We start from the raw sequence: 25238 nt of genomic DNA, 5'->3' as shown, positions 1-25238 counted from the left end.
GAACTTAAAGAGCAAGAGATTAGTGCCTTTCGTTTTTAAACTCTGATTTCCTCAAACAAACATGAGCCCGCGTCCCTTTCTCTCTTTGCCTCGCAGCGTCTTTTTTTTGCTTCTGATGCCCGTATTTTTGTGCAGGCAACCGAGGGGTTCATTCATGGCTGGCCGGTGGCCGGCCGTACTTTGTTTCCTGCTTCTCCAGCTCCTTCCTCTCTGCTGGAAACAGACAAAAGGCGCCAGTGGTGCACAACATAGACGGAGCCATCCGGCTTAATGATTGCTTTGGAATTCCATGTGTTAACTGTAAACAGACCAGAGGCGCCAGGAGAGCACAAGCCACACAGAGTTGCACCCCCACCTCCCCCTTAGTCAAACGAGGTGTTTGTAACCAAGGCTGCGTCTTCTTTGGTGCGTTTATAATGTACATGGGATGTTTGGGTTCATGCTGGGTAGCGCTGCAGCCATTGACTCTCCCTCAGCCCTACCCTCCTTTGGCTTCTATAACGCACTGTTGTAGTACTGTTAAGGTGGGCTAAAATACAGGCACTTTCTTCTAAACTAAACATATGTTTGTCGTAATCTCTTTGTTTTAAAGTGCAAACAATGTTTTAAAATGCTGCCGCTGTTAGTTACACGAGGTGTTTGTAACCGAGGACGCTTCTCCACATGATCGCCTGCCTCTCGCACACATGTGAGTGCGTTTCAACTATGTTTTATTAGTACCGTGCTGTGTGTTGGCTTTTTCATATGTTGTCATGGGTCTATATTTTTATAATAATGGCAGCGCTTTAGGCAACGCCACCTGCAGATAATTACCCGGACGTCTGCTGAGGCAATCAGCAGCGCTGCTCTCGAAGAATAACACGGGGGTCCATAGCAGTGCCACGCGACCGGTCCGGCGCGCTCTCCTCCCTGCTACCGGGGGCCAAGACAGGCAGGGATATCCTTAAATTGCACAGCCAACGAAACTCCAGGGCAAATGTGGTAAGGGGATAAACAAGGGCACGGCGAAAACATGGCAACAGTCACCGCATGCAAAACTCGATTGCTGTTTAATTTCCTACCCCACCACCATACACGCATACAACCACTCACACATACAACCACTCACACATACAACCACCCACACATACAACCACCCACACATACAACCACCCACACATACAACCACCCACACATACAACCACCCACACATACAACCACCCACACATACAACCACCCACACATACAACCACCCACACATACAACCACCCACACATACAACCACCCACACATACAACCACTCACACATACAACCACCCACACATACAACCACCCACACAACAACCACTCACACATACAACCACTTAAACAACTACACACACAACTACACACACAACCGCACACACAAACACACACATCTGTCGCACACACATCTCACACACGCAACGCCACTCACACACGCAACGCCACTCACACACGCAACGCCACTCACACACGCAACGCCACTCACACACGCAACGCCACTCACACACGCCACTCATCCACGCCACTCATCCATTTGAAAAACGAAAAATGTCAAACTCTTCTATTGCGAGACCTATTGCATTTTCAATGCTTGTTTATTTATGTGTTGGTTTTGAAAATAGTGAAATGAATAGCTTTGTCATTTACAATGCCAATAGTTATAACTTTCGCAAATGTGATACCTATAGCATTTGTAATGCAATATGTGTTGTATTTACGCGACATAATACAGAACAAATTCATAAACGTTCACACAATTTCACTATAAGCCTGTGCGGTTTTTATTTGGTACACGCTATTTTGTTAGCAGTGGCTTATACGTCACTCCTTGTAATATCAGCTGAGTATCTGTGGCAGACGGGGGCTTTGGAAGATGGGGGAGCCGCTGGTGTCCTTCGTTTCCTTGTGCAACACGGTGGGGGTTAGGCATGGCGCTAGTGGGGGGTCGGTTCTGGGCGGACGAGGTGCAGAAGGGGGATGGATATTGTGCCTGCAGCTGCAGAGTTTGTTGCTGGTCTTGGTGCACAGGGAGGGCGCGCCTTGAAGGACACCACAAGCACTAGCAATACCGACAACACTGTAAATTTGCTGAATGTATTAATAAAGTAGACAAAATGAAGCTTTAACATATCACATGTACACTATTGGGAGTTGTAAAGACCACAATTGTTAAACAACAAAGCAGGAAGTTAATTAACGCGGCTTGGCCCCAGGCGCCAGCTAAACACGTACTGTTGTTTAACACTAGATGCTAGCACCACTTTATGAGCGCGTTCACAAGTTAACTACTACGGCAGGCACCACAAAGCAGCAGTCTTGGCAACCACGGAGCACATTAATCTCCATATTTGTACATGCCAGTGTTGTTATAATACAGAGCTAAGAGTCGAGCAAAGGGGCCCAATGTCATGGTGTAATAGTAGTGATGGCGGAGGTACAGCGGAGAGCACGGTGTTAGCATATTGTTAAAAAAATATTTAAACACAATCTTGGTGTAAGCTGAGAGATGTGGCATAACAGAACGCTCGGTAGTGTGCGTCTATGTCTTACAGACTACTTCGTAGACCAGCAGAAGGAATGAGAATAAATGAACTAATTTTAGAAAAAACACACTGAAAAGAGTGTCTCTCTGTGGGCCCACGTCTTTGTCTGTCTTGATATGTTTGTATTTGTGTGTCTCTGAATTCTTATGTCTATTTTTCTGTGTTGCCTTTGTGTGTGTTTGTATGTGTGTATGTCAGTCTGTATCTGTCATGCGCTTATCTTAAATGTCTTAAGTTCCGTCACGTCAGCCTTTTCAATAGGAAGGGGGCGCGAAACGTGAAAATAGAAGGGTTTCCACACCTGCTGAGAAATGGGTGGTATAGTGGGCACATGGGTTGGGGTACTGCAAGAGTCTAGAAACAGCCAGTCAGTGCTGTAAATAAGGCATAGTCGAACAGCAGACGGTATTCACCCTGTCTGCGTCACATTCCTAGAGTATGCAGGGGCATTCTTATCAGACGAGCTTCTTAGCACAGCCGTACAGATCTGAGCCTATTGCCAACAAAACGTAAATGTGCGGGTTTTATAAAGCACGTAATTGTGCGTGTTTTTCTGCAAACCTTAATCTCTAAGCTGCTCCAGTGGCAGCAGGTACCTGGAATGGGTTCACCAGAAACAGTGACTTGGCAACGGCCGCGCATTTAGTTTTGTCAAACGAGGAAGCATGGAATACCTCTGTATTTCTTAGTTCCAGGCCTAATGATGTAATGGCCTGACGCATCTCCTTCCTCTCATATATAATGCTCATGAGGTTGAAGCACCTGCTGCGGCTAACATGTAAGCGTGGTGGAAGTTCAGCTGTAGCAGGGGGTAATTGCTCTGCCGGCTCCACGTATCAACAGATAAAAGGCGGAGCCTGCGCTAGAATTTCTGCCACCTTAGGAGAAGCGATATTTTACCAGCCTCTCCTCCCTGCCAATGTTGCCACAGTTTACTATGATTCTCCAGACTTTCTGTCCGGCTTGTTAAGGCGCCGGATTGGGCTGCGTCGATGGTTTTCGGCTCTGAGGGAGGACTGGCCGGTAAAAAAATTTAATAACTAGGATGACGAGATAGGTCAGTTAGTTGAGAGGCTTCTATAGATACCTGTAGTGTGTAACTTGCAGCTCACACTTAAAACAAGCTCTTGGCATTGCTGTGGGGGGGGCGGGCGGAAGGGCATTGGCGGGAGAGCAGCAGCCTTTGATGTCCGAGCGAGTGGGAGGGAACATGGGGTGTGATTGACAAGTGAGGCCAAGCGCGCGCTGGCGAAGCGTCGCGGTTGATTACCTCACATGCATTGGGGACAATCCTCGCTGGTTTCAAGAGTTTGTTTCGCTTACTATAATCTCGAAGAACAACGCATGCGCGTTGGTTCTACGAGACCTAAAACCATGCTTTACTAAATTTAACAGTTATTTGCAATTCAATTCAGCTAGCAAGAGGACGGACAAGCCAGAAAATACATGGTTCCAAACGACCCCTGGCAAAATCCGGTGCATATCCTAGCATGGAACTAACATGGAGCTCATTTGCTCATCTTCGCTTGTACAGAAAGCATTTGCTGACAGTCTTTTTCATTCCATATCAGAGCCGCGGGAGTGGTGACTGGAGGCAGAGAGAGGACTCCCATCAAATGTACTGCAGTTTCAAAACGGCAGCAACCAGACAGCAGTTTGAAAAACTGGAGTATTCATTCTAAGCTAACTTTACCTGCGATGGTTTCCCACTGGAGTCAGAGGCTAACCCTTGACTATCTGGCTGTATCTGGTGGTTGCCCAAGCTAGGACTGGAGTGGGTCTATGTGCTGAAACATGCATCCCAAAGCAGGAAAAGCCAGCGGCACAGCATCAAGGTCGTCTGTAGGGTGTTGGAGGACTGTGTAGCTCTCTGCCTGCATGAATCTTGTAAGTGAGTAAGAGGCAGAGACTACAGCTCATTTAAGCATGTTCCGAGTCTCACTAGAGGGGAATTTGGACACTGGTTTAACAAGGGGGAAGATGGGCTGCTTATGAATTCAAAATAGATATAAATGATTACATGCTGGCAGTTTTTCCTTCTCCATCAAAGGATCTTCTTTAATATTCAAACACTGAAATAGACCAGTAGGTTCACTTATCAAACAACGAGTGTTCGGCAAAGCACAGACTTCATAGAGAAGCTGGGCCAACCAAAGAGTTAAAATCTAAGTAAAGCTAAGCATATATGTGAACTGACCTCTAGGTGTGGCCTCTCTGCAAACCTCACTGTTGCACGGGTGTTTTTCATTAGACCAACTGAGCACCAGTAGAGCCAGCCTTTAATTAGGTTTTAATCGCATGCGGTTACGGGGAAGTGCCAACGGATTAGAGAATGATTTTGTTTGGCGAGTGAAAAGAAGCGACAATGTTTTTGCATTGATCAGTGAGGCTTTCTTTAAGCCAATGGAGAATATTACGGAGTACTTTTTGTGCCACTAGATAGAGGAAACCTTCACATTAAGAACTACATGTGGTCCTGTAAAGGTGTAGCTCCGAGCAGGACAAGACTTTGAAAGGAGATTACTCATAACCGGTTACCTGCACGCACCTGACCATATTTAAGGAAATTCACTTTTAATCCACTGCTGCTTAGCTATTCGATTCAGCTTAAGGAGATGGAGAGAAAATATCACTTATTAATCGCCCTAAATATGTGGCATGTACCGCTGCGAAACACCTGTTGGCTGAAATTATCTTAAAATATTAACGAGTCAATGGAAATTTTTTGTGGAAACACTTAAGTTAATTTAAACTTTGTGAAAATGCTTTGTGACAATTTTAAAATATGTTTGTAAATTCCAAAAGGCAAAAAGCATGGAATAAATCTTAATGAAGAGACAATTGGATTTGTGCTTTTGTAGTGGATGTATTGTTGTTATCACTGGGTCCCCACAAAACTTGTAATGTGCAATTTAAACACTGACTTGGCTATATGCCAGTCCAGTGGGTAGAGCTTGCACCGGGGTAATAGAATCTTTAACCACTTTTCACTAGATATTTACATCAAAGTCATGGCCTTGAGTAGTGCCAGGCTAATGCACTGGACTTCCCCTGTGTAGTCTATTAGAATACAAGGTAAAAACTGACCGGCTGAGTAGAAGCAGTGTTTCGTAGCTTTACCGACCTCTGGTGTCCAATGCCGTGGATCTTTTCACTGCATTGATATCACAATAAGAGAAGGGCCTGGGTCAACTAGAGGAGGAAAACCAGAAGAACCCACAGATGTCCTATGAAAACATATGAATCATTTCATGTTTCTACTCCTTAACCTCATGTAGTACATGACATTTATCTCAGGATTGTCTTTGAACTAAAGCACCATTAATGGTTTTAAAAGTCATGGATTATGAGCCTCATGTTAAAATAATAATAAAAAAAAGTCAAATAAAAAGAGATACATTTATGCCTGCTAAAATAGGATGTAAGAAACTGAAAATTCACAAATGTGTATACCAGAACTACTCCATCGAATCTGTTGTTAGACCTTTACAGAAGTAATCCTGAAACCCACCGTAAACATAACAAAAATTCAGAAGTTTACTATGAATTTAAGCGTAAAGCAATATTTTTTATGTTTACATTTTTTGAGACTTATCCAAAAGAAACCTAGGTTGCTGTGTCTGAATTCTCAGATAAGCCAAGAGTGTCCGCATAATTCTCATATTATAATGTTTTGTTCACTCATGATTCCTAAATCAAATTCAGACTGGTCTGTTTCAGACTCAATTAAACTAGCCAAATAAAGGGGTTATGTAGCTAGTACACCAGGCCGTTCAAACATCTGGCTCACAAGGAACAATCACACTTTTCTTAACAACCAGGTTTCCAAAAGAAAGCCAAAGCCCTTGTCATTTCATTAGGAATAATTACAGCTGAAACTCCATCCCAAATTGATCGAAGATCTATGAAAACTACTACTCAATGTATATAATAAAGACCGATCACTTCTAAAGAATGCATCTATTGGGATGGAAAAGACAATTGCATGGTGATGCCCCAACAGCAAGGATGCCTGGATCTATAGTGCAGATTTTTAAAGTCATGGGCAAACATGGATAATGCATGTGCACCATGACACAGCCCTGTCTCACACATTGCAGCCGGTTTGGACCACGAGAGGGCCCGAAGAGCTACCCTCAGATATGAATGGCTTACTGCCTTTTTATGAGTTTACCAGTAGGAGTGTGGTGGTGGCAGCATACCATGTAGATATCAGTAGGTGTAAGCATGCCTTTTTACCTGCGTCACTGATGTGAGGCCTACAGGCTCACTCATTTAATGTTCTGCTGCTGTGTGCTTAACTCACCCTTGGTCTACATCAGTTCAGAATGTTATACATATGCTGGGTGTACGTGTGCCTGCAAATTATACAATGCAGGGATAGTCCGGTTCTGTGCCGCATGTATATGTTATATGCATGTGCTGGGTCAAAGTGCGCCTTTGAATGATAAAATACATGGGAGATTCTGGGTTCCATTTTGGCAGTCCCTGGGCTAACTGGAGGAACATGAGGAGGTAGATGAATCCCCCTCACACAGATTTGTGGATTACTGTATTCCTGTGAACTGAGTGGAGCACACTACAGGAAAGGAAAGCCAGGCTCTTCAGTATATTCTAAGGGTTCTCTTTGATTCAGAGAGAGGTCACAAGGAAAGGGCCTGGGCACATCTCAGGAAGGAGATGGGGCGAATAACAGAATTATAAAGAGTAGAGCAGAGGCCCTGGGTAAACCTTTTGATACACATATCAATGTGGCTGACATCCAGGTGTGACCCTCAAGTCACGCTCATGGCCTGTGTTTTGGGGCTATTAGATTTGGAGTCACGCCTGCTGCGACAGACTGCTTTCTGGAGGAAGGGCAGAGGAGAGGGCACTTCAAAAAGTATCATGCCCCCAATAAACTTCAAAGACGCTGACTTTAAATCGCATTTGGGGTCTGGAAATTGGCAATAAGGGGAGCTCAAGGCATCCAAAATTGTCTGTGACCAGAACTGGGGGCCAAGGCCTGCCAGTCTCCCGGCTGGGTGAAGGATCATCACCTAGGGACTTCAAGAAAACCGGACCCTGGAGAACCAGTGCATGCCTACTTCTCAAAACAAGTGTGTACTGTGTGAAAGAGGACAGCGGTAGAGAGATCCAGTGGGAGATCCAGTCAATTGGATTCCTTTAGCGCAGATTTGGCTGCTGATTAAGGGAAAGTTGGCGATACACCTAAGTCGGAAAAGGCCAGCCGTGAAGTGAGCTGTGAAGGGTGCTGCACCGACCTACACATGGGCAGTGACTGGTTATAAGTCAGCATCCATGTGTGCCAAGTGGAGCCACTGGGAGGAGTGCTGTAATGCCGATCAGGCTGTGGCCCGTGTGCAGAGCTAAGTCAATCAATCAATCAAAAAATACTTTTTTCGGTTTTTAGAATGCAAAACCATAAAAGTGCATTTTAAAATATACAATTCAAAACAAGATGATAATATTTACACTCTTTAAAAGAAATAACTGTTGAAATAAAAACGATTTAATATCTTATCTATAAAATTATTGAGCAAGATTAGATGGTTATACAGTACGAAATTGGATCATTACATACAAATCAGATTTAAACAGTTTGTAGACAAAAATTCATTTGATTAAGTTTGGTTCACCAATGCTATTCCAAATTTGACCTGTGCTTGATACAAAATTAAAAAAAATTGGCAATATTGTTTGCAATACACTCCAGCTCTAGATATTGGATCACGAGTAACGCCGGGCGGCATTGCGGCAGACCCAAGATTTTCATTATTGGTTTTACCCACTGCTTCCTCGGTTCATGATGAAATTTACAAAACAAGAGCACATGCATCGTGGACTGGCTAGACATTTCGTCACAAGGACACAATGGTAACAGGTGGGACCCATCGTTAGTCGTGGGGAAGGTTAACAAACGATGAAATGTGTTCATTCTCAGTCGAGTGAGCACCAATCGGTCATAGCTACTCAAACTGAATGTAAGATATGGTTGAATGGTCGGGGAGATTTGTACTTGGAGTATCTGTTGAACCAAACTTTTTGTTGCTCCTATTGACAGACGTAGTTCCTCCATATGTGACATACACAATTTCTTTAGCTTTTTCCTTGGGATCTCCTGGATCGAAAGGGGTTTGTTAAAATATCTTTCCAGGCCCATATCACACAGGAATTGTTTGACATATGCGATCCAGCCTATCCTGTCCACATAATCAAGTGAAAGGCAATCATTCAGGACGTCTCTATTGAAAGCCAAATTTGGTGAGGATCCTATCCGATGCCACAGGAGAATCGGTTGGATTTTTACCAGGTCAATAATATATGGAAGGCCCAGTTTCTTGTGACAACTAAAAGTCGATGTGCCTCTTGGGACCGCTAAAAGGAACCTAAGAAAACTGTTTTCCACCTTTTGAAGGGAGTCAACATTTCCATAACCCCATACCCCTGCACCATACATCACGGTGCTTACACATTTGGCTTGGTATATTTGTATCATCTCTGCAGGGGGTCTTTTACCAAGCCTGTATGCAAAATTAACTAGCGCGGTCGTGGCCCTTATAAACAGTAGTTTTCTGGCTTCTATTGCCTGCCTCCACGAACATTTATTGTCAATTAAAAATCCGAGGTATGGGTAGGTGATAGTATTCTCTAGCTTGCACTGTTCTACGAAGATACTCCTCTTTTTCTTATGACTCATCTCAACTGACATGACAAAAGTTTTTTTACCCGACCATAGCACGCTGAAGTTCTAGGGGGGTGCGTGCTATGATCACGGCATCGTCCGCATATAATAGGGCAGGGACCGGGCGATTTTTCACACAAGGTAGGTCCTGGCCCCCTTTCAACATAGCTTGTTCCAAACCGTTAGTGTAGAGTGAGAAGAGGAAGGGAGCCAGGACTCAGCCCTGTCTGACCCCTTCCTCACTCCAAAAGATGTTGCGAGTTCTCCACTTATGCCGAAACGGACTCTGGCCGTAGCATTCGTGTACATTTCTCGCAGGAAATTAAGTATTGGGAGCTCAATACTCAACTCTCCTAGAATGGCCCATAGTTTTGCATGGTCCACGCAGTCAAAGGCTGCTGTTAGATCTACGTAGGCCATGTATAAATTTCCCCCCTTCGCATTCTTATACTTCCCCATCAATAAAGTAAAGTTTAGGGCTTGTTCGGTAGTACCCAGGCCCTCCCTGAACCCGAATTGAATATCAGACAGAATGTTATTGTCCTCAGACCATTGATGTAAGCGTTCAAGGATGATGCGTCCCGCTATCTTTCCTAATGAATCTAACAGAGAAATAGGACGGTAGCAAGATGGGCTTTGGCTGTCTCCTTTTTTAAATATTGGAACCAAAATGTATTCAGACCATGAATCAATAAGGCCTATAGGACATGCGGCTTCCAGCACCCTTGTTAGAATTGGGATCCAGAGTTCCATGTTAAACTTAAACAAATCTACTGGGACTCCGTCGGGGCCTGGTGCTAGCTTTCAATGCACGCTCGACGTCCAGTGGTTGGATGTTCAAGACAATGGGGAAGGTTGGGGGGTTTATACATGGGATTAATCTATCCCCTGGAGTTAAGGAGCCAGCCTCTTTGTCATTTGTCCCAAATATCCGCGAGAAATGTTCTACCCATAGGTGTTCATCTATGGCTATTTCTACCCTTGGGGAGTCACTACTCTCCGATAGGAAAGGAGTTCTTACTATTTTCCAAAAAGTTTCACTATCTTTCTCTTTGCAACTTTTATGTAATCCTTAAGGAAAGCAGAATTAAAAAAGGAGGCATGCTCCTTTTTTAATTCTGCTTTCCTTAATTTGATGGCCTTATTATATTCTTTTCTGAGGAGTGCTACTTCTTTTTTTGTCCCTAACTATTTTTTTCAGAGATGATTTTAAGTCAGAATAGGCTTTGTTGCATGTCCTATTAAACCATCCTTTAGGTTTTCCTTTCTTTCTCAATTGGACAGTAAGAGCATCCTTTATCTCTCGTGTAATGACCTCAAAATTAGCTAGAATTTCCTGATTCGAGGAGGAAGCATCTAAACAGGCATCTATTGATTTGAAGGACTTTGTTGTCACTTCTGTAGTAATCTGGAGAGGGTTAACTTTTTCCCATTTTAACGTGTATACGTTCAGCCTGTCTAATGTCAAGTCTTTTTGTCCTAATGTCCTAGTCCTCAAGCTCCCACTAGATTTATTGGAGACGAGTAATTCCACGCTATTTGGATAATGGTCGCTCATGGCGTTAATATAAGTTTTAAAGTTTAAAATACAAGATCCAACGTTCCTTGATATAAATAAAAAAATCAATAATTGTACTTGCTCCTCTGCCTATAAAGGTCTGGTTCAATAGTACTGGGGGGGGGGGGTCACCAGCTTGTTTGCAAAGGCAAGTTTCCAGGACAAGTAGTGAATCATTTAAACAACTTCCGGTTACTGTATGTGGAAAATAGGTTATTGTGTTCCAGACCACAAATAAGATTCTCATTGTTCCCACAGGGTGCTAGATTGAAGTCTCCACCCCAAATTATGGTCACCTTTTTAGAGTTCTTATAACTAAGGTCCATTAGAATGGAGCTTATCTCCTTTAGGATAGTAATCAACTGGGCTCCTTGAATATTATACTAAAAGTTAACCAGTACATAAGTCTCAGATTTATTAATACCGAAGGTGATTACTTGAAAATTCGGTTCCAACTTAAGAGGGACTATGTCTTTGAATTCAATAAGATTTGAAACAAATGTGATCACGCCCCCCTTTGCTTTCCCCGCTGTCGATGGAATTGCAGGCGAAAAGTATGTCTTATAGCCTTGGAGGTGCATGGCTGTAACGGCCCAGGTCTCCTGTAGGCAAAGAACATTGAACCTTCCAGTAAATCTGAGCCATTCATCGTTATCTAGTTTGGAGCGGAGCCCCGCTACGTTCCAAAATAGAATGTCTACCCTGGTACCTCCACCAATTTCTGACTGAGGTGGGCCTTTTTTCACTGGGCCCCCTTTATCAACATTTTTGGTTACATCACCCGTGGTATTATTTTCTATAGAAGCCTTATTGTTAAATAAAGGGACATTGCACGTCCTTAAGGATTTGTGGCTAGGCGAGGGTAGAGGTTCAACATCGGTTATCAGGGTGTTGAAACGAATCTCAGCATTAGAACAAGTTCCCTAGTGTGGGGACATGTATTTTTCAATAAGTTATTGCGCCCATCAGGTAGAGATTTAGGTTTAACCAGTCAACCTATTTCTTCTATTCCCGACAGCGCATCAAATCTAATATAGGTCTGGATGGTGTTCCGATGGTCTTGACGGAATTCTACTCTATTAGTGTTGTAGTTGTTCACTGCTCTTGTACGGGGTGGGTAAAAAAAGCCGATTGGTAAAACATTAATCCCACTTTTCGACAGTGGTCTGTTACTTCCTTCCCAGAGCAAACTCCTAACAAGTTCCGGTGATTTAAAAGTCAGGACGATACAGTCTCCTAAAAAGGTCTTCCTACATATTCCCACCCATTGTACTATTCTAACCATTTTAAAGTAGGCAAAGAGCTGTTGAGTTGACCCAGTCCTAATTCCCAACCAGTGTAGTGTTTTGTTCCTTAGCATATCCCATGTTTCTTTTTCCAGAGGGGTCTTTTTGGGCACATTTGCCATGATGACTACCTAGGGAGTTACTTCAGGTGGCAGATCGAGGTGTTCGTCTATAGAATGTTTTTGCTGTAAGTGTAATCTGTCATGGGGTGAGAGTGGTTGATTAACCTGTGGGTAATGAGATGGGGTGTTAATCCTGTTTGTACTTCTCCTGCCTATGGGCTCTCTATACCCTGTCCCTATCTCAGTTATACTTTGAGAGTTTTTCGTCCCTGTTTGTGGGTGGGATGTTTTTCAAATTTCTGTTGGTCTGCCTGAGTTATTGGGGTGGTTCAATGAGTCAATCTCTCTTGTTCTGCAGGATTGCTCTGTTTGTATCCCATTTCCTCTATTCTCGGAGCACACCTCGTTTGATGACAGGGGTTAGAGTTACTTGCTAGGAGTTTTTCAATATTTGTTAGTCTCACACTTAGTTGATCTAGCGTTATTCTTACATGGAGATCCATTCTCTCAACAAGGGTTGTTAAATTTTTCAGATCGGTTTTGTGGGATTCAGTTCTTTTATTGCTATCTTCTTTCCCCTTATATGAGCCTTTTCTTGTGCCCGTTCTTTTCTTCCCTTGATGATCTTGTCTCGTCCCTACAGGTTTAAGAGGCTTAGGGTGTATACTTCCCACATCTCTGATAGGCTGTTCGCCGCCTACCTTTCCCGGATTCTTTTGCTTTTTCTGAGGGGGTTGTAAGACTGATTCAGAGTCACTTGATAGAATCTCCCCAGAGAAATTCTGAATGCAGCCGTTTATGGGTGGGTTTAACTGTGGTACTGCCCGATAGTTCTAGAATTTCGGCCTGTTCAGGTACCTGTCCTGGGGGTAGAGTCCCTGCCTCAAGTGATTAAACTACTGATGATATCTGCTTGTCTAATGCCCCCATAGCATCTGTGATGTAACTCAGTAGGGTTTGTTGAGTGTTGCTTGCCCGTGTTTTCCCTCCCGTTTTGGGCTTATCAGCTTTTTTTTACCCATAATCAAGTTGAGTCCAATCAATTTGCTGCTCTAGAAGTCGAAAGGGGATAGGCAGAACACAAGAGACTGTTACGATTAGATCTTATACTTCTGGAAACCCTAATACTGGTTATTCATTAGTTGTTAATTTGGAAGATTTACGATTTAATTATCAATGGCAATGAGAGTTGATTTAAGTCTTACTGTCAATATGTCCCATATGTCCAGTGTGCCAGTGCAAAACCAAGAGAAGGGGCCCAGCAAAGCCTCATCCAGGCGCAGACGGGCCCGCCGTTGGCCCGGGCTTTGCCCACGCACGTCCCGCGGGAGCCCGTCATGAAATGTATTGACCTGCCCCCCTACTCCTCTCGCGAGACCTCGCTGCCTCCTGGGTGGTGTGGTTCGGCAGCCGGCGGTCCACGTCAGGTGCGGGGGCAAGAGCTGAGGGCCAACAAGAAGTCTTCACCCACACAGGGCACTACAGCAGGGCAACGAGGAAATCCAGCAACAAGCGTCACCCACCGGAAAACAGGTAAGGGCTAAGTCAACAACCCTGCATGCCAGGTCGGCTCGCCATGTAAATTGCTTCTGTGCCAATCGGGCCATAGCCCATGTACAGAGTGGAGCAGGTGACCACATATGCAGGAATGCCACCAGGACAAGGCAAGAAGTATTGTTTGGTTCAGACAGTTGTGAGGAGGAGGCCGCCGTTGTGACCAGAGCAGGGCCAAGCCTCGACCGAGGACCAGCACCAGGAATGTCTCAACGCTTACCCCCCCACGCCACTTTCTGAGTGGTCCCATGGAACTTACCAAGCATAGGTGGAGCATCGATGACAACCCCTCACCCGCTGGCATCTGTCTTCACAGAGCCGTATGCCAGGAACTTGAGAACACTGAACTGCTGCCTCTCCTGCACAGACGGAAGGGGCTCACTTTGAGCCTCCGATTGTTCAGATCATCCTGGTGTGGCTAAAATGGATTTATGGGCGAGACAACACCAGTAGGAACTTGCCTACTATATAGTGCTTTGGTGCTGGAATACTTCTGACTTTGATAAAGAGTCAGAGTGGAACTCCCGAGACTGATTACTAGTGGGGCTTAACCTGAATGTCGCTAATGAGGAATAATCACTACGGCTGGCGACGGAGTAGTGGGACTCAGGGACCAGCCTATAAAACACAAGAGCCCTGACCTTGTGGGACTGAGGGTATTGTTTGTTCATGTCATATTTTACTTTGTGTTTGTATATAAAGACTCTTTTTGTTCATAAAAGCAAGTGTTTGACTGGACAATCATTTATTTTTGCTGCAATTATTTTGAGTCTTCTTTAGTCAAACAAGTTTTCTGTGGAAGCACAGCCTGTAATGCAGATATCTGCTGCACCCCTACTGAAAACCGAGCTTGGCGACAGACATTAATGTATTGTATGAGCATCCACATAGTAGGCCACTGCAAACTTTCCAGCACACCTTCAAATGTACTTTTACATATTGAGCACTGTCTCCTCAGGAAACCAATAGGTGCCAATAAAAGAAACCTATTATGTACAAAAATAAAAACTAACTTTCAGTCCCTCACAAAAAAGCATAATCGTTATTAGAATCTTGTAGAATTTTCTACTCTGTTGAAGCACATCTATTCTCCGTCTTTATTACACACAAAACCTAAAGACAGAGTGCAGAGAGCTTACCCAACGTCTTTTCTTTACTTTTGTCATTTTCTGGATCTTGTTGGCCATCAGGCGGATCAATGCGAGATTCTTCACGACCTGGTGTCTCTTCTCTCGATTCTTGAGAACAGCATGCTGAAACAATCAATTCATTTCTCTTTGCGGAGTCTTCCTCCATCGGTACTGTATGTTCCGTTATCTTAAGGTTTTCTTCCTCACAGTGGAGAACGGCATCTGGACTAGCATGCATGTTCTCCAGCAGACGCGAGTCTTTCAGGACGTCAGTACATACTCCATTACTATCAACAGCACTCATTGCAAACTGAAATAAAACAAAAATTGTACAACTTCATCACAAAACTGATCTACCTTATCCACAAGTGCCCCACCAAAGAAAACTCATTTAGATCACAAGCAGAGGAATAGCTGTTTAAAAAACGATACAAAGTCACCCATTATAACAACTCCAGTACGCTTCATTTATACACGTTTTGAAATGAATTTACATTTTCAAGTTCGAAGATAAACATTTAAGACAACTGGTAGACAGGGTGGCGGCAACTTGAGTGCACTTACTACAAGAAATGCAGATTTCAAAATTAATAAGTTGAGTTGCAAATGTATTTGCCTGCCTAGCAAAGCACCAAAAGGAACATTTCTTTGGACATAAAAAGGCACGACTATAGTGGTTATAAAATCAATAAGCACAGAGCAATACAAACATAAATCTCCTTTATACTAGACACCATCAAAGTAAAATTTGGAACTTAAGACAAGCATGAGAGTTTTCAAAGCCATCTTAATAGCGTTAATGAGCAAAGTGTGCAGAGAAGGGGTACTCCAAAATTTAAGAGCGTCTATGAAGAAATTTGCTTTAGAGATGCCTGAAGAAGGTAGATTAAGAAAAGACATTTAACTCCGATCTAACTGCAAATAGAGGTACCTCACCACAGTGCTAGAAGATATATACTTAGAATGAATTGTGAGAAGAAAGCTGGGATGACATGCCAGTCGGATGCAAGAAAGTAATAAGATAGCACAGTAAAAGAGTTCTATCTTCTATGACATTTTTCCTGAGAATTATATTTGTGAAATCAGACAATTTGAAGAAATAAGATTTTTAAATGTTTTTTCAAGAATGCTTCTGATTAACTTCCTGAATTTTTACAAGTTTCTACAGCAAAAGTAAATCTACAGTTCACCTCCTCATCAAAAACTGAATCTGGAGGTCGCTCGTTCAGTTGATAAAAACACTTTGTACATTTAGTTAAATGTGCTACTTTTTTTTTCTTTACTTTTCAGGTAATTGACAGACATCAATTCACAATTGTGTTCACGTCTACTTTAAAACTAAGTGGAGTTTTGATTACATTTGTAAGACGCTATTAACAATGTTGTGTATCTGGCAACCAAAGTACAAGTGCATCACCTTTGTGCATTCAGATTTAGAGAGAGAAACACTAAACGCTTTTCAGTTACAACTGCATAATTTGGGCATGCAACTCAGCACGTTTAAGAGCAATGTATAAAGTGCATGTTATTCTAAAATTACTGTGTTTGTAAACATGCTCTCTATATATATCACAAAGAAACCAATTCCCAATCGGGAAGGAGGCGGCACACCCGTATCAGCCAAGGAAATGTATTTAAACAAAAAAACGCACGACTTGTCAGTTATGTGTGTTGTGTGGGCCCACATACTAGGATGTAAGATAGCTGACAGTAGTTATACAATCCAGTATTGACACTTGCCCAATAGGGATTCTGGTGAGATATGTACAATTGTGCAGTCACGTGTACCATATAGAGGAGTACATTCAACATTAGTAGACTACCGATGCCATCTGGATGGCTTCTGTCCGCATTGTATTATTATGCAGAGACAACAGTCAGCACCACACACATGCATTCACTCACATAGTTTTCTTATTCACACCTTTCCCCTTAATTCATTTATGGTGTTATTATATCACAGATAAAGTATCGACCCAGACACACACCAGTTCGCCATTTTTAAGCGATGCACTGTGCATATATGAATTCATTACAACAGTGTCCATATCTTTGTAAGGATGGCCCCGCACACACCGGCTCTTTTTCGGATTACCCGGCCTCGCAAACTTTAATATTGGAGGACATGACAGCCTAAATGTTCGGATTATTAATTTGTCTCTCAGTTCAGTTTCCAATTTTATTTATTGGTCACATATTAGGCAAAAGGTATTTAATCTTTATATCATGCTGAATGTAGCCCGTTTATGTAATTGCATACGAATTGTATTAATCGAAATGAAAGTGTTTCTTTCCGACCTTATTACAATGTAGCAGTATCTTTACAATCGAATGGATCCTGGTTCAAACACGTTCATTCGAGGTCTTTCATGCATATCTATGAAGGAGTTACCGCCATGTCACTTTCTACCCATAGAGGCAGTTAGTAAAGGCGCTCGCTATGATTTTCAATGAACTTTATTGATAAAAACATGATGCGATAATGTGAAACTGTGCCAGTGATATGCATTATGCGGAACCACCCTAAATGTTGTTTTGATTTTTTTTCGATTTTCTTAACATTACCATGATTCTGTAGTATCTCATCTATTTCCATGCACGCTAGAGCTTTTAATGACTTCAGCTGTGAGTGTTTGTTAACGCGACAAAGGCCTGTGCGTCTGAAACCCGTTTTTGTTTAAATAAATTTCCTTGGCTGATACGGGGTTGCCGCCTCCTTCCCGATTGGGAATTAGTTTCTTTGTGATTTATGTGGCTTCTGCCGCCACGGCTGGTACCGACGACTTGCAGGCAGGAGTACGACGTAACTGGCACACAGACATAGTACTGCTAGACAGATCTACATTGGGCAAGGTGCTGTGAACTGGCTTCACCTTCTAAGTAAACAAAACTACAGTGATCTAGAGACAACACTGTTCTTACTGAGCTCCCCTCACTTGTGACTCCCCACAGATGAATCCTCGTCTTCGTATATAGTTTGTGTACAGAATAATCCCAGAGCAACGTTACAACTAGAAAGCACAGGTGTAACATGGATTGGCCACAAAGGGTCTCTCAATGATATATTTTTTTAAAGACCAACTTTGAGATGGCGAATTGAAACTGCAACAAATTAAGTGCACGGAGTAGTGCACTTTCTTCCCTAAACCTGCAAAGCAAAGTCTTAAACCCAAACTGAGTTCAATATTGATTTGACTGTATCCTTCCAGGCTGCATAAAGAAATATATTTACTAACATTGCCTTAATAGGTGAGACACTTCACTACAAAGCACATAACCCTAGTATCGAAGTGCACTAAACCAATATTGTCAAAATGTTTACCGGTATTAAGCCTCTTGAAATGAGCGTATTCACAAGAAGTAAATTTTATGTATTTATAAGATACAGAGCTACAATAAAATCTACTTTATAGAGAATACAAATTACATAATCAATATAAATCTAAAAAGCATTTAAAAAAGTTTACAACACATGTTAGTCACTGGATTAAATCAAATTTGAATGGTATCTTTCGCGGAGTGTACTTCGTATTTCAAAAACAATGGTTTCAACAAATATAGACTTAATATACAAGACGGGGCACACAAAAAACATGCTTTTAAGTTTCTATGGTAACCCCGCAGGGATTAAGCAATCAAAATTCTGGTGCCACGCCCAACAATGCACCTGCAATAATATTTAATGACAAAATATTCAATCAAAACAGTAAAAAAATGACAAATACTATGCTCCAAGTTCTACCGTGAGGCCCAGGACATGTAGAGATAATCACCTCCCTCTTGTCTTTTCCTATACAAACAAGCATATCTAACTAAATCCCTTTAACCCCTTCGACTAAATCCCTTTAACCCCTTTTTAAAGTGTGATTTTTAAAAACCCAGCGTACGGGCGGAATTCCGCCCACACGCATGCGGTTAAGTAATCTTAATGCTATGTTTTAGAATTATTTTTTTTATTCGGTTTATTAAAGCACACAAAAATAAATCATAAGTACAAACCATAAAATACACTGGGTTGCGGTGAAGCAAAATAATAAATGATGTCACATCCACTTAATCTCAAAAATACAATACAAATATTGACCTACGGATTCAGGGATCCTCCGACATAGGTGAATCGTCCGACACAGCAGGGGGAGCACAAATATCCCCTTTATAAACATTCCAGGCCTCCCAAATTTTCTCCCACTTCCTGGGTCTCCCCCTGGCCACATACACAGCACGCTCTCTAAACATACACCAGTCCAGGTCTTCCATTCATTTCCCGATAGTAGGCGGTTGAGCCGACCCCCCATAAATGAGCAATATTACGCTTGGCGATAGCACATGCTAGCGTGGCCCACACCTTACCGTAAGACGCAAGATCAGTTGGTTCCCAAACATTCAAGAGACAACGCCGTGCCTCCAACTCAAAGCCAACTCCCCACACCTTGCGTATTTTACCATGAACAGCGGACCAATACTCCTGGATAAGGGTACAGTCCCACAGCACATGCAGGAACGTCCCAGCCTCACCACATCCCCTTCTGCACTCACCACTGGCAGTCAAACCCATACGCACCAATCTTGGGCCAGTGACATAGCATCGGTGAAGGATCTTCAATTGCACCAACCTGAGTCTCATCTGGATAGCAATGACTCTAGGCGAAGCCACTGCCTCCCTCCAATCCTCATCAAGGATCAGCCCATCAGCAGCCCATTGATCTCTGAGAGCCGCTAGAGGGTCCCCCATATGGTTAACAAGGTTTTTATAAACCAGGGAGATCGTTTTCATCGGAAGATGACCGTCCAGCACCCGATCCTCTAGCGGGGAGGCCTCCGGAGGGGTCACCTTCCGGGGAATACTGGCTAGCAACTCGTGCCTGATCTGCAAGTAGCGAAACCGCTCACTCCCCTGCAGTTGATACCGCTCCTGCAAAGTCTCAAACGTAAGGATTCTATCCTTACCCCACATATCACCTACTCGGGAGATCCCAATAAGGTCCCACTTATCAAAGCCTTTGGGCTTCAAAAAGGCTACCCAGGCATTCGGCATTCCAAAGTGGCGTAGCCATAGTTATCTTCCTCTCCCAATTAAGGGAGCGAGTAGCATCATGCCACACCTGAACAGCCACCGCTGTAGGCCCCACCAAGGGAAAACGCCCCCGTCTGGCATACAGTGCCCTATAGAACTCACCACGGGGTATCTGGCCACGGTCCATGGCGTATCTGGGGTCATGCTGCGAGCTATAAGTGGCATGGTTAATTGCCGCCAGCTGAGACGCCCAGTAATACTTCCGGATATTCGGTAATCCGATCCCCCCTTTCATACCAGGGCAACGTCAGTTTAGCAAATGCGATTCGAGGCCTACCCTCCCAGAGGAGTTGTCTCTGGAGAGACTCGATCTCCTTGAAGTACGACAGGGGAACAGGGTCCATGGAATTCTGGAGCACGTATAGAAAGCGGGGAAGCGCCATCACCTTAAACAGAACCGCGCGCCCCAGCATGGAGAGTGGAAGAGACTTCCACCGCACAACATTCCTCCGGAGCCTGGCCAGAGGCGGCAACAAATTATTAGTGTATCTACACTGCGGATCCAGGGACACAAAGATGCCAAGATACTTGAACCCCTCCGCCTCCAGCCTAACCGGGCAGCCCGCAGGGATAGCCGGAGGATCACCACTTAAGACAAAAAGGACCGACTTCGCCCAATTAATGGCGAATCCGGAATATCTACCGAACACCGCCAGTACGTCCAGAAACGCCATGAGTGAAGCCCGGGGGGAGGACAAATACTTTAATATATCGTCCGCATAAAGCGATATCTTATCCTCCCACTCGGACGTCCACCTGAGGCCCCTGATCGATCTGTCCCAACGAACCCACGCCGCCAGGGGTTCCAGCGCCAAAGCAAATAACAGTGGGGAGAGGGGACAACCCTGCCGGGTGCCCCTCCCTAAGGCAAAATCAGCTGACCTATGATTTACAACCACACGGGCCAGAGGGTAGAAATACAAGAGACGGACCCAGGAAGCGAACTCTGGACCGAAGCCTAACTTATTCAAAACAGCAAAAAGATAAGGCCACCCCACTCTATCGAATGCCATGGTGGCATCCAGCGACAGCAAAACCGTGTGCTCATATATCTGAGAAGCCCCGCCCAGAACCCCGTGTAATCTGTGTAGATTAAGGGCTGTGTTACGGCGGGGCATGAAACCGGACTGATCCAAGTGAATCAGTGTCGTAATGACCTTGACCAGACGAGTCGCAAGCAGCTTCGCCAAGACCTTCGGCTCAGCGTTCAATAAGAAGATCGGTCGGTATGAAGAACATTCCGTTTTCGGTTTGCCCTCCTTGTATAGAACTACAATTTTCGCAATGCGCTGGTCTTAAGGAAGCTGGCCCAGCTCACTGCTTTCACTAAACATATCCTTGACAAAGGGAGCCAATTTATTTGCATTTACTTTAAAGAGCTCAATGGGGAGCCCATTGGGGCCGGATACCTTTCCTGAGCGAACCCCCCCAATGGCCTGGGCCACTTCATCGTTCGTAAATGGCGAGTCCAAGTAATCACGGTCTTCATCCGAGAGGGTGGGCATCGGAATATCCCGGATCATGTCCGCGTTGTCGGACTCCGTGTAGTTACACTCTGCAGCATATACCGCCGCGTAGTAACCAGCGAATGTGTCTGCAATCTCCTGCGGATCCGTTATTTTATTCGAGCCGTCGGGGTGCAACACCGGAACTAACCGCAACGCCCACTCCCCCTTTTCCAACCAGGAAATCAGCTTCCCAGCCTTATCTCCATGCTCGTACACCCTGCTCTGGGTATCTGCCCGCTGCGCCCTCGTCCCATAACGCGCCAAGCTCTTAAACTCATCCCTAAGGAGGCTCAGGCGGTGCATTCCCTCCTGGGTGGAGTCAAGCGACACCTTCCGTTCCAGCGCCTGCAGATCTGATTCCACTCTATCCATCTCCGCACGACCCTTCCTATTCTTCCCGGAGATAAACGATAGCAATTCCCCTCTAAGAACCATTTTGTAGGCTTCCCACAGGGAGCACTTAGAGTCCACCGTTCCGACTTTTTCCTGAAAATAACAAACTCCTTTTTTGCAGCAGGGTCTCGCAACCGCCAGGCGCTAATAGGTGCAAGCCTAGCCACATCATGCCCTCCAAGGTCTAAACCGATCCAGACCGGCGAGTGATCAGAGACCCCCCTCGCCAAGTGTCTACCTCCCTGACCCAAGCCGCCTGTGCCGCCGGTACCAATACATAGTCCATCCTGGAAAGGGACTTGTGTGCAACCGAAGCGTGAGTGTATTGAGATTCACAGGGGTTTTTGAGTCTCCACAAAGTTAGCCAACCATCTCCGGGACGGCAACAGAGCCCGTGCCGGGCATCTATCCGTCTCCCCACACATGACTGCATTAAAATCGCCACCAACAATCAGCACCCCAACAGGCAACGTCAGAAAAATCTTGCCCAGGTCTTGAAAAGTATCAGTCTGAAGGGCCGGTGGAACATATACAGATAGCAAGGTAACTGTCCGCCCCTCCCACAGACCCAAAATCCCAGCATATCTACCCCTATTATCAGTCCATGTGGCCTGGATGGGTAGCAGGAAGGAGTTCTTAACCAAGATCCCAACCCCCCTCGACCCAGATCTAAACCCTGAATGTGCAACCAATTTATAACCCCCTCTGTGGAGTGCCATGCATCGCTTCCCCATGAGGTGAGTCTCCTGTGGCAACACCACATCCGGGGAGTGCTTTCGGATCAGCTGGCTAACCATACCTCTCTTGATCTTGTCCCCAAGGCCATTAACATTCCAACTCAATGCGGAGATCCCAACCACCCTTTTATCAGAGGACATCATTACACCAAGAAATTACAAAATCGACTGTCGATACCCAGTGTGAAATAAAAAGACATACAAAAAAAACAGAACACACCCCGAACACCCCCCGCCATCCCCCCTCCCTACACCCCTGCATACAGCTTTCGCTCATCCCCAACTATCAGTGTGCCTGTCTCCCCCAACTACACCACAAAAATCTAAAAGTAGAAAATAGAGAAGGGCCCACGGTCTTGCGCACCCCCCACCCCCCAACTCTTTGTGGATATACCTGCATCATAAAATAACACAAGGACGTGTGAACACAAATCTGCTGGCAATCCTAACATTAACCCCCGCTGGAACATCCCCCCAAACAATAATCAATAACCCCCTGTTGGCCTCACGCTACACCAAGTCATTGTTCAACAGCTTCCCCTTGATCGTGGGACTCCTGGTCCGGCCGATGAAAGGTATCAAGCCAGTCCGCCGCTACGTCAGGATTTTCGAAAAAACAGGTCTTCCCATCCAGTTCCACTCGCAGGCGAGCAGGAAACATCATTGCATACCTCAAGCCCTTGTCCCTCAACTTCTTTTTAATGGACAAGAACCGCTGCCTTTGTTTTTGGACCGCCTGAGTGAAGTCTGGGAAGAAGAGGAGTGTCGCATTCTCAAATTCCAGAGGGTCCGCCGCACGGGCCGCTTGCAGGATAGCAACTCGGTCACGAAAGTTGAGGACACGCGCTATGATCGGTCTAGGATTTGCCCCGACCCGGGGTCTGCCACCCGGCACCCTGTGAGCGCGCTCAACCGTAAAAAACTTACTGAGGCCCTTAAGTTTGAGATGCTCAAGGATGAGGTTCTCGACAAATAGATCCGTAGCCTGCCCCTCAGCCTTTTCCGGGACTCCCAGGATGCGAACATTGTTGCGTCGGGCCCGCCCTTCATACTCATCGAGCCGACGATCTGTAGACTCCCTTGAGGCCCTAAGAACACGCACCTCCTGCTGCAACTGGTTCACGTCGCCAATAAGGCTTGTTGTTTTTATTTCCAGTGTTTTAACTTTCTCGTTCGCCTTCGAGAGGTCCGCCCTGATCAGCCCAATTTCTATCGAGACGGTGTCCAGTTTGGTGTCAAGAGTCTCCATCTGCTAGCCCAGGGACGTCCGGACCCCAATGATAGCCGCCATGAGGTCTCTTAAGGACGGTTCCTCTTCCGCGGAGTGATCGTCGGAGCTTCCGCCAGGACCCCTCCTAGACTCGAGAGGCGACGCCTTGGGCATAGTGTATCTATCCAACTTATTAGACTGCACCTGTCTGGCACACCTGGTGGCTTGGGCGCCTGTCTCTCAGAGTCCGTCTTAGTCGTCATTGTGCCCCCCCCTCCCCGGAGGGCTTTCGCCGCCACACCCAGAAAGAATCGGTGGGGGGTAGCCGCTCTCGCGCAGGGTCCAGCCGCCGAACAAAGGGACCGACGCCCTCACCCACGCAGCCACAAACCACGTCCGGACCCGGCCCCACAGCAGCAACAGTAACCGGGCCAAGTATCTCCACCGGTCCACACAGTGCTCCGCTCGACTCCAGCCGCGGACTACCGGGCAAAGGAGAGACCGCCCGGGCACTCAGGGTAAATAGCTGCACCCAATCTGGGCTCCGGGATAGGCACACGGGCCCAGCGTGGTCCTCAGTTCGCAAGAGGGCACCTCACCAAGTCCTGGCCCCCCGCGGCAACCCACTGTTCATACGAGGGGACCGACCGTCCCCCACCGCTGCCACGTCGAGTTCTGGGTGGGCCACCACGATGGGGCCACACCGGGGGGGCACTAGGAAAGTCCTCAAAACAGTACGGCCGCCCGGGTTCAGGCACCAGCAAAGCAGCCGGGGCGCGGACTGCAACCCCACAGGAGAAGGCACCACGGGGGTCAGAACAGAGGGCCAGTCCGCCACAAGCCCCTTTTCGGCCCCCCCCCCCAAAGTCCAGGGGGGGGGCCCAGAGTAGTAAGCAAGGCCCAGGAGGAAAAGCAGCCCGCGGCCCCCGCCGCAGGCCGACTCGGGTCCCTCCCGGCAGCCGCTGTTGTTGGATTACAGCCAGGGGACCGCAGGCACTCAAGGCCTCGGCTTCTCACGGCCGCAGGCCGCAAACTGCCGAGCAAGGCAGCGCGATCACCGGGGCACCCAGGAGAGCCGGGAGTGTCCCAACCGGCGTCGCTTTGGTTCCCCTACCCGTCGGACGGGTCGGGGGACAGGATTACGGGCAGGATGGTGAGTCGGAGGTCGGCCGGAGCCGGTCTTCAAGCTGCCATTTTGGTTGCTGGCTCGGCTCCTCCCCTCCGTTTTAGAAAATTCTTAAGTACTAAGCAAGACATTGACATGGCCCACACTTGTACATACTTAAAGTGCTGGAGTGCTTTAATAAAATTCTTAAGAAACGAGTTGGTGAACCTACATTGGTCAAATGCTTCCGAACAGAGTAGGCTTCTAAAGGTACTATTTATGCTATGCAAAAAGGCTATATAAAAAAGAAAGAAACCCACACTTCACATTTCACACCATTCAATTTCGGATGAAAAAAGATAAACAAAACTTAATATGTTTATCTTGGCA

The 25238-nt window shown here is 45.6% G+C and overlaps 1 protein-coding gene across 1 annotated transcript in view; it reads right to left on the bottom strand.

Moving 5' to 3' along the window:
- The window catches only part of TXLNG (taxilin gamma), a 256979-nt gene that overhangs the window by 207333 nt on the left and 24408 nt on the right, over positions 1 to 25238 (bottom strand). The window contains exon 2 of the mRNA XM_078658098.1: positions 14831 to 15131. Within this exon, the coding sequence (XP_078514224.1) occupies positions 14831 to 15131 (301 nt within the window). The remainder of the gene's footprint in view (positions 1 to 14830; positions 15132 to 25238) is intronic.

The sequence above is a fragment of the Lissotriton helveticus genome, chromosome 8 (assembly GCF_964261635.1).
Source record: "Lissotriton helveticus chromosome 8, aLisHel1.1, whole genome shotgun sequence".
Taxonomy (NCBI): Eukaryota; Metazoa; Chordata; class Amphibia; order Caudata; family Salamandridae; genus Lissotriton; species Lissotriton helveticus.
The sequence above is the reverse complement of the archived record's forward strand: the minus strand, read 5'-3'. Positions and strand labels throughout refer to the sequence as shown.